General features: G+C 35.4%; 1 protein-coding gene across 1 annotated transcript in view; it reads left to right on the top strand.

Annotated features, from left to right (window-relative positions):
- Positions 1-2565, top strand: part of LOC135222971 (fibrous sheath CABYR-binding protein-like) — a 2679-nt gene extending 114 nt beyond the window's left edge. The window contains exon 2 of the mRNA XM_064261452.1: positions 879-2565. Within this exon, the coding sequence (XP_064117522.1) occupies positions 879-1601 (723 nt within the window). The 3' untranslated portion in view covers positions 1602-2565. The remainder of the gene's footprint in view (positions 1-878) is intronic.
- Positions 2566-10485: the final 7920 nt, after the last annotated feature.

The following is a 10485-nucleotide window of genomic DNA, read 5'->3' as shown; positions in this document are numbered from 1 at the left end:
GGTAGTACTCCGGTGTTCAGTTTGAAATTAGCAATTTTAGTCGCCCCGTCTGGGTAAAATCTGTCCTGTGATAGAGATTATGGAGCTTTTGTTGGTCACATTACTGCAAATGCTGACGCGGATTTCATTGATAATTATCCCGCTATATGACGGACAGATACGTAGAGCAAAGCTTTGCTCATTGTTTAATCAATTACTATCGCTTTGTTTCAAAGAGTCTTCTAGTGATATTTATCTATATCTCAGTGAAAGACGCAACAGGAAAAAATCTTCAGTGTGCTTTGTCAGATTCGAAAACAGTTTCGCTAATCAAGATAATCGTCACTTGAATGTCCATTATTGTTTATATGGGGGAGTTTCATTAGAAAAATTAAGAGGGCCAAACTCATACTTCCTGTATTAAGAAAAGTGGTATCAATATTTATCTCTCTTTTTATCTACCTATGGAAATACTTTCCCCGTTTGATTGTTTCCTGAACTGACCTTGATCTTTCAATAACTGGCAACGAATCTAGTCAGGGATAATTTACATGAAATAATTTTTGCTGTTCTATGAATACATATTAGCTCAGTTTTCTCTCGTGAGCCTTAAGTGCAGGTTTATCAAAATATTTGCAGTTACAAGTAAACCACTCCCCTAAAAAGAAAAAAAAACTGGGCAAATTATAATCAAATACATAAATATGAACTCATGATAAACATGACGAGCAGTCATTTTTGTACTTATATATCATATTCATCAACGCACACACACACACACACACACACACACAACACACACACAGTGCAGAAGAATCTGTAATGACATTTTAATCAACATAAATGTGACAGGGAATGGCTACGTTTTTTCTGAAAGTTGTTTTTTCTTGATTTTCCAGCTCGTACTCTCAGCTTTTCTGGCTGCCAGCCACGCAGCCCCCCAGTTTGTGTTCGTCCTGCCCCAGGGCTTCCAGCAGCTAGGGCAGGAGGGCGCAGCAGCGCCCGAAATCAAGCCTTTGAACTTTGACTTCTCGTCCGCTACCGCTGCCGCAGAGGCAGCGCCGGCCCAAGAGGCAGAAGTGGCTGCTGATGCTGCTGCTGCTGCTGAGCTGGACGCTGAAGCTGCTGGAGTCGTAGACCCCGCCGCGGCTGCAGAAGCTGAAGTCGCCCTCGAGATTCCCGTCGACCACGCCAGCCCAGTCGTAGAAGCTACCCCTGCCGAGGAAACCGCTCCTGCTGCTGAGGAGGTACCCGCTGAAGGCGCCCCCGCCGTGGAAGTAGCCATCGTCGAGGAGGTCATTCCATACGAGAACGAAATCATAGCCGAAGCAATCGTCGAGTTGGTCGAACCTGTCGTTGCAAAGGACGCCCCAGTCGAAGAACAACCTGCCGTGGCCGCCACGGGCAAATCGTTAGTAGCAGCTGAGGAGGTTCCCGTCCCTGTCAAAGTCAGTCCCTCTCCAGCTGTCAATCAGGTGGACCCACTGGCCATCGTGGATCCCAGGTACCGCCAGTTCATCTACCAGAACGACGCGCCCGACGTCGTCGCCGCCAAAATCGAGCTGTTCCGCATCCACGCTGACAGGATTCCAGTCAGCCCAGCAGCAGCCGTTACTGCGTAAACCACCTTTTTCGTTTGTTTTTCCCTTGCAGTCAATCGATCTTGGCAGTCATCAGATAGGCTAATTATATTCTGTACATAACGATTCATATTGCGAGGATTATAGAATTATTTTCATTAATATATTTGGACCTTCAGGCGTTGATCTTAATCGGTTAATCTCGTTTCTCATATTAGCAACAATATCAGTTCTCAGTCACAGGAACGTTAAGTTACTCTAGTCCCGGAGAATGGAATGGCGACGGCTTTAGATATGGTCTAGGATGAAGCTGCAGTACAAAGTGGAAGTCGTAATGTTTATTAATAATACGAGTGTGTGTGTGCTGTTTTCTCTTAAGATGTCCATTTACTGCACATCTTTTCCCTACGTCTCTCATCTTCCTCTGTCATCTCCACCGAACTCTCCTCTTCTGCCGAAGTGAGGGAGCCGTTTCAACGCTCAATCCCCTCCTACTACTGCAATCTAGTCTCCTCTTCTTCTGCTGTTTCCGTCAAAGTGAGGGAGCAGTTTCAGAAGCCAATCCAGTCTATTACTACTACTAGCCTTCTAGTCTTTTTCTCACTCTGCCCTCTTCTCAGTAGATACTACTGCCATAAAAACGAAAAAACCTTCTAGAGCTTCTCCTTTTTCAGAAAGGGGATGGCTGGAAATAACTATTAAATGTAATAACAGGTCATGAAAAACCCACGAGAATTAATGACGTCGCGCTGTCATCTATAGGTGCTCTTGCTCAATTTTTTTTCCTTCTAAATTTGTACTCTTCATTATCATTATTATTATATTATTACTATTATTAATATACTGCCTTTATATTTTCAGCTAAAAATCAAAACAGTCTGTAAAGCGATAAAATACATTTTTTCTTCATTCTTTTATTTCTTCGTAATTTTTTTTTTTGCTTTCAAAGTTACTATTTCACTATGTCCTTAATTCGACGGCTTATGAAATAAAGTTTTAAAAGATATTTGGTTGAATGTGTCCTCCCTAAATGCTACACTAAATAGATCATTTATCATGGGCATTGGAAAAAGATCCTATGAGTAAAAAATATAATTAACATTACAATAATTAATATTATTATTATAAAGTTGTCGTTGCCTTCAGGAACAAAAACAATCAGGCAGACAAATAATACACGTTGCATGAACTTTTCCCTTTTGTAGGTTGTGACGACAAGGACAGTATTTTGTTGGATGCCATTTCAAAATGTCAGCATTTTCTTCCTTTTACCCTCAGCTTTTTCTTTGGAACTAGTAGACGAATATATAATAATATATAATATAAAATATAATATAAATAATATATATAATATATATAGAATATAAAACAATATATATATAATATTATATATATATATATATATATATATATATATATATATATATGCATATATATATATATATAATATATATATATATATATATGTATATATCCTATAACATATGTATATAATACTATATATATAAATATATATATATATATTAGATATTATATATATAATAATCCTATTATATAAGTATATACATACTAAATACGATGTCATGTATAATTAAATATACATATATATAATATATATATATAATATATATATATATATATATATAATATATATGTGTGTGTGTGTGTGTGTGTGTGTCAAAGTCCTTGGTATCTACAGCATTTCAACTTTCCTCCGTGGTTGTAAGTTTTGTATATACTACACATACACACACACATTATGTATGTATGTATATATATATATATTTGTACACAATTTGTTCACATACACAAGCATGACTTCTTATACTCACAATACTAAGCCACAAATCATACTATAATGGGCGTAATGTCTGTCTGTCTGTCATTCAATCACGGCCAAACGGCTGGTCAGATGGGCATGAAACTTGGCAGGGTTATGGTGGGGACCCCTAAGTTGGTTTGTAATGGGGTTTCATCTCACCTACCACCCACCTTTGTATGGGGTGGGGGTTGAGAAGGGATTCCCTGAAACGGAGCTGTTTCTGGCCGTAAAACGAGGCTTGTTATTCCCGTAGACTTGGTTACTTTACAAATTTTCATACATAATTTCTGTACAACTTCCCCAGAGAAAGTCGCGAATATTTCAGCTCGGACACAATAGAAGATGAAAATTATCATCAATATCCGCAAGATTTTTTGAATAACTTAAATCCATCGGGACTGCCAGTGCACAAAATAATGTTGAAGAAGTACTGCCCGGTAATGTTGCTTCGGAATTTCGATCCTGCCAATGGACATTGCAACGGAACGAGATACACTGTTATGGAGCTAAACTCCCACGTCATCAAAGCAAACGTCTGTTCATCCCCCGGATTCCTCTGATGCCTTCGGACAATCAGTTTCCGCTCCATTTACGGCTCAGGCAGTTTCCCATCAACCTGGCCTTCTCATTCACTGCAAACAAGTGGCAGGGCCAGACTTTGGATCGTGTTGGTGTGTTTCTGCCGTCACCCATGTTCATGCATGGCCAACTGTATGTAGCGATGAGCAGAGCAACTGACTGCCAACCTGAAATTAAGTTGTGGACAAACTGATAATATTGTGTACAAAGAGGTTCTGTAGTAGGTATGTATAAAAATCGCCCTTATTTTATTATTGCTGAACAAATAGTACATATACATTTTTCACTTTTGCACCCGTATTTTATCACCCCTACGATGGGTAAGTTTGCTAGTATCACTAATACGGAATTCACTATACCTTCGTAATAACTTACATCCACGGGGAATATAGTGTGTGTGTGTGTGTGTATAATATATAATATAATATATATATATATATATATATATATATTATATATATATATATATATATAGATATATATATATATATATGATATATATATATATATATATATATAGATAACTTGATAACGAAGTATATAAAACGTGATGCTATGTATAAATAAAGGTTTTTGCCACAAAGGAAAAAATGAAAAAGCGTTTTCACTTTTTTTCCTTGTGGCAAAAACCTTTATTATATAATAATTATAAATATATATTTATCTATATATATATATAATTATATATAACTACCTAAATATAATATATGCTATGGATATGATATAATATAATATAATATAATATAATATATATATAATATAATATATATATATAATATAATATATATAATGTAATATTGTTTCTGAGATCTAGCTCCTATAAGAAAACCTTGGAGCACCACGCGCGGTCCGGAAGTGAAACAAGCTGCAAGGCATATAATTTCTGCACTATCAAAATCATGGGTTCTGATTAAAGCTATACCGTTACGCAAACAGACAGAGACGAACCTTAGAGACATGAATACTTATCACTTTGTTCACATATTAATCACCACACGTGAATAGAAAACATAGAAACGGACATAAGCAATAATCACAAAGGAACACACATTCACGCTGGTCACCTCCTCATGATTCCTTAGCAGAGACTGGAAAAAACAAAAAATCGCTCTATAAGACCAAAACCTGAGACAAATTGTTTTAAGGAAACATCAAGATTGAAACTTTCCTCTTAAAGATATTAAAACAAGAGTATAAAGATCCCCGTGTTACAGTCAACAAAGTACTCTACAAAAGGGAACACCTAGAGATCGTATCAGAGCAACGAGCTTGGTAAACTAAAGAAAAATGTACTCATTTCTTTTATTCCAGTGCTATGCTGAGACAAGGGAAAATGGGTACAACTTTGATTTAAAAGTGACAACTACAGCCCTAACTTATCAGAATGACCTAATAGGTCCCAGCACTTGGCCTTTGGCTTAAAATTTAAAATTTACATTCCACACTCAAGTTTCCACTATCCTATACAATCAGTTAAGCAATGGCTGCTACATTTATGTAATTTACAGTCAGTGGCTAAATAATGCTATTTTCTTGATTAAAATCGTAGAGCGAAGCAACTATCGGGCAGCAATGGCTCCGCCACACATTGCCTTACTCCCCAAAAACTCTCTTTTATTACAAGGCTGGCACAAGAGGTACAGTCTCATGCATTAATGTATCCTGATCACCACAAAAGCAGACTACTATACCTCCACCCATACAGCCTCTTCCAAGCATCGGTCTCATAAACCCTCTTTCCACATGTGAACATAGCTATACTTCTTGCCCTAGTACTTCTCAAACTTAAGTTTATGGTTCAGTGACGAAAAGATAAAAATCTGCAGTATGTTTCACTCTCTGATTTATTATGTTGTAAGTTAGGTTATGATACTGGGGTTGGGGGGAGGATATAAAGCAGAGCTAATACCCCCTGTCAGGTAGGACTCAGTGGCCTATGTCAGGTTAGGTTAATATGCTAGTCTAACCAGGTCTTCCACTTGTAAGTTAGCCAAAGGTTAGTTTGTGTAAACTAACTTTTACCCTTGACTTGCACAACCATTAAAAATTTTATAGTATTAGACCTATATACGTCTAGTATATAGTCAGACCTATATACATCTATAGGCCTATGAATTTTATAGATATCATAGCTCACGAGGCTACGCAGGAGTGTGTTATGCTAACCTTCATTCAGTTATGCCTACTAGCCCATAGGTAGACCTAACAAGAGCTTCCACGATTTAGCTAGACAAAATTAGCTATACGATAGGATTCGAAGTATCAAGTCATGGCAATTATATATATCAGACTTACCTGGATACATTCAAGTTGACAACTGGTGATTGGTCACTGACTCACTGGAAGAAAGGCAAAATGCAAACAAATTGTCGAAATTTAAATCACAACACTTTCGAACAACCCACAATGGGAGAATAAAAAACACGCAACCTGTTGCCATGGTAACAGGTTATGGCCCACAGCTATCGTGATTCTTACTATTTTGTGATGTCTTATATCGCTTCGTTGCGTCTTCGTAAAAACTCGTTTGCCGTTCTTTTCACCTTCAAATCTAATTCTATAAATGCATGATAATTTCGTATTTTACACATAACGCGCACACAATTGAAAAGTAGCTCGCATTCAGCTCGACAGTTCTTTTTCCCGTATGACTAACTTCAATCCGTTGTTTTTTTCTTTTTTTGCCTTTCTCCATATGAATCTTTACCCATTTTGATTAGTACATATAAATAATACTTTAAAACCCAATGAGTTTATTTGTATTTACATTCATCTTTTAATCAAATCATTAGTGCCTTTGCATATGCACAGGAAAGGTAGGTACGTACATCATCATGGGTACACTTGTATTTTTCAGCACGTAATCATATGTTCTGTAAAACTTTCAAAGTCACCATTAAATTGCAGGACACCTTCCTTTGGTAACATAACCTGTCTTAAGAGATTCAGTTGATAATGACTTCAAAGCCTTTTCAACTTTATCAGTGCCAGTTATTGATCACATCATAGCAGGTATCTCATAAGATGGTTTATCTTTCATGCAGGTACTTGCTGGATAATATACTGGAATTGATGACTTAATAGAAAAACAGGTTACGGTTTATTTCTCTTTAAAATGTGGCTGCTTCTCCTGTTGGTATATCGATATATTCTGGTACAGGTGTCCTTTTCTTTTCTGTGTACAGGCGGTCCCCAGGTTACGACGGGTCCGGCTTACAATGTTCCGAGGTTACGACGCTTTTTCTTAAATATTCATTGAAAAATCTGCCCTGGGTTATGACGCTTGTTCCGAGGTTACGACGTTGACGCTCCGAGTTAACGACGCTTTTAAAAAACGCATACTATGATAAGAATCCTTTATAGTTTAGCACAGTATATTAATAAAAATAGGTTTTTGGTTAGATTATAAAAAAAAATTTTGAGGTTATGATGATTTTCGACACTTTTTTGTCGTATTTTTAAAATTTTTTTTGTGACGCCTCATATTGCGGGAACTAGTTTCAAGCGAATGAATACACTAGCTTGGGATGCGCAGTTTATAACAGTCCAAAAGCGCAAATAATGAAAAAATCATTGCTTGTTTCCAGTATACATAATTACAAAACTAAGTTTCTGGTTAAATTACAACGCAAATTCCAAGGTTACGACGGTATTTTATGCCTTTTAACGCTACGCAGAACTAGTTTCTGAGCGGAGGGCGCATAAATTAATTTATGCTATTAAACTGTATGGTGACCATAGTCAAGGATAAGGAACGCATTCTCAAACAGTATACATATCCTTTAATACAAAACAGCAAAACATCATTGAAACATTATTTCACTTAAAGAATCCATTTATACTCGACTTAGACTTGGATATAAAAACCATAGTTTCTCTCTCTCTCTCTTGTATTTTCCGACGAAAATAATCACTAATTAGTGTATTTTGATGTTTTAATTTTTCATGACTAAATACATTTTTATAATACAAAATGATTACTAATTTTCAAATATTAATTTTTGATTAATACTGTAATTAGTAAGTTTAATAAGTTGACATGATATCTCATAATAAAAATGATAATTCTCTCTCTCTCTCTCTCTCTCTACTACAAAGATTATTTTTTTTGTTTTTTTGTATGATAAATAAATATTTACTATTTTCATAATTAATATTAATTTATACAGCAATAATATCAATTCATTAAAGAAAATACCATAGTGAATTAGTAAGATTTTAGCTTATATTTAAAAAAAAAAAAATTATGGAAGAATGGAAGGAATCCCAATCTTCTTCCAGTAACCTTTTCCTCGAGATCCAGGTACTAAAACTGTCAGATATATCTAGTTCTGTGACAGCCAGGAGGGGGAAGAGATGCAGTGTTTGCAATAACGTGTTCATGAAATTTCCCCCCCCTCCCCCCCCCTCTCTCATTTACTGAGACCTCGAGATTTTTTTATGTACTTGTACTATTTGTTTTAATACTTTCAAATAATAATAATAATAATAGTAACTGTAATTACAAAATTCATATGTGATAGTATTTTAAAGAAATATACATACGTACTAATCTATCCATGTCACTTTTAATTAAGGTTAACTCTCTCTCTCTTTTTTTGCCACAACAAGATAATAATGTGTCATAGTGGTAACTCCCTCCTCTCTTTCGCTGGAAGCATTATAAGTATTTTTTGAGAGAACAGAGAGAGAAACACACACTCTCTCTCTCTCTCTCTTTTTTTACAGAGATGAAAGAATTTTTATGGTACTAGTATGTAAAATGTTTTTATTCGATAATTTCAGTTTATTTAATATAATAATAATAATAATAATAATAATAATAATAATAATAATAATAATAATAATAATAATAATAATAATAATAATATCAAAATTCATAATGGTCGTATTTTTAAAGAGATGAAAATGACCTTTCCATTTCACTTGTAAGGATAATTCCTCTTTCTTACCGAGATGAGAGAATTTTTATGGTAGATGCACGTGTTTATTATATTTTCAAATAATAATAATAATAATAATAGAAGTAGTAATAATACGATAACTAATTTCAAAAGAAAATTCTTCCCTTCATCTTCTCTGTATCAATTTCCCATACCTCATAACTCCAGTGACACTCGGAGCTTAACAATGCCATACAATGGTCAACGAATTTAATGGTTTTATGTACTCTCTCTCTCTCTCTCTCACCTCTCTTTGTATTTTAATGAAAAATATACAATAAATTTTGTGAATACACAGTGTTGCACATGAAAAAAGTAAATTTAGTGATAATTTTAGAGATACGGCCCTAAGAAAAAGTGCAAATTAGTGAAATTTCCCTGTGGACATGTTTTCAAGAACGTCGTTCCGGTTTACAACGATTTTTCGGGTTACGACGCGTCTTAAGAACGGAACCCCAGTCCGTAACCCGGGGACTGCCTGTATAGTTACAGTAATGGTTTAATGTTCATTCTTTATCTTTCGGAGTTCCATTTTCCAATACTGTATTTTCAATTTCTGTACTTTTTCCTTTTTCATCATCTGTGGTCAGAAGTTCCTAAAATAGGTTGGGTTTATAACATTCAGTTTCCTGACACCTACATGCGCTGTTTTATTATTTGCATTGTTTGGTTTTCATGTGTGATCTGAGATTTGTTTAGTATGGCATGACCTTTTGCCTAGTTTTTACGTTGCATGGAACCAGTGGTTATTCCGCAACAAACCGGGACCGGACGGCTTTACGTGACTTCCGAACCACGTCGAGAGTGAACTTCTATCACCAGAAATACACATCACATTCCTCAATGGAATGGCCGAGAATCGAACGTTCTGTATAACAGAACCTTAATCAAGTGGTATAAACAGAACCTTAATCAAATAGTATATATTAGTTAAAAGCAGTATTCTTCCACAACTGAAAGAGCCTGTATAAATTATCTGATGCCAGGGACATTAAGGCACTAAGGGACTTGAAGATACTGATAAACTAAGTAGCCACAGCTGCAACAATCATGACCAATCAGGAATAAATACAGTAATCCTGTCAAGAGATTTTTTACCATCACTAAAACTAGTTATCTTTAATAAACTGCAGGCTTTGTTGAATAGTGAATCTGATAAATCAACTTAACTTATTACACCCACCGTTCAATTGTAGTATTCTTCATTTCAGAGTGCCTCATTGAATTTTACTGTCTTCAATTTAGTCACACTCATTTAATCCATTAGGAAATGACGAATAAACCACAACATCCAATCTCACAAAGAATGACAACATTTCAGTTAACATATTTTTGTTTGATGTGATTGTACATTTTCATTATGTAATGAATATTAAGACTTTGATACTAATCTATTAGGGAAATTGTCAGAATGAACATTTTCAGTTTACTTGCCAGAATCTTGAACATAGTTTATCCATCATAAAATGATATTGTCATGTTACAATAAAGTTTTATACTTACTTACCTGACAGATATATACTTAGCTATAGACTCCGTCGTCTCCGACAGAATTTCAAATTTCGCGGCACACGCTACAGGT

Source organism: Macrobrachium nipponense, chromosome 8 (assembly GCF_015104395.2).
Source record: "Macrobrachium nipponense isolate FS-2020 chromosome 8, ASM1510439v2, whole genome shotgun sequence".
Classification (NCBI taxonomy): Eukaryota; Metazoa; Arthropoda; class Malacostraca; order Decapoda; family Palaemonidae; genus Macrobrachium; species Macrobrachium nipponense.
This window is presented reverse-complemented; position numbering and strand designations above follow the sequence as displayed.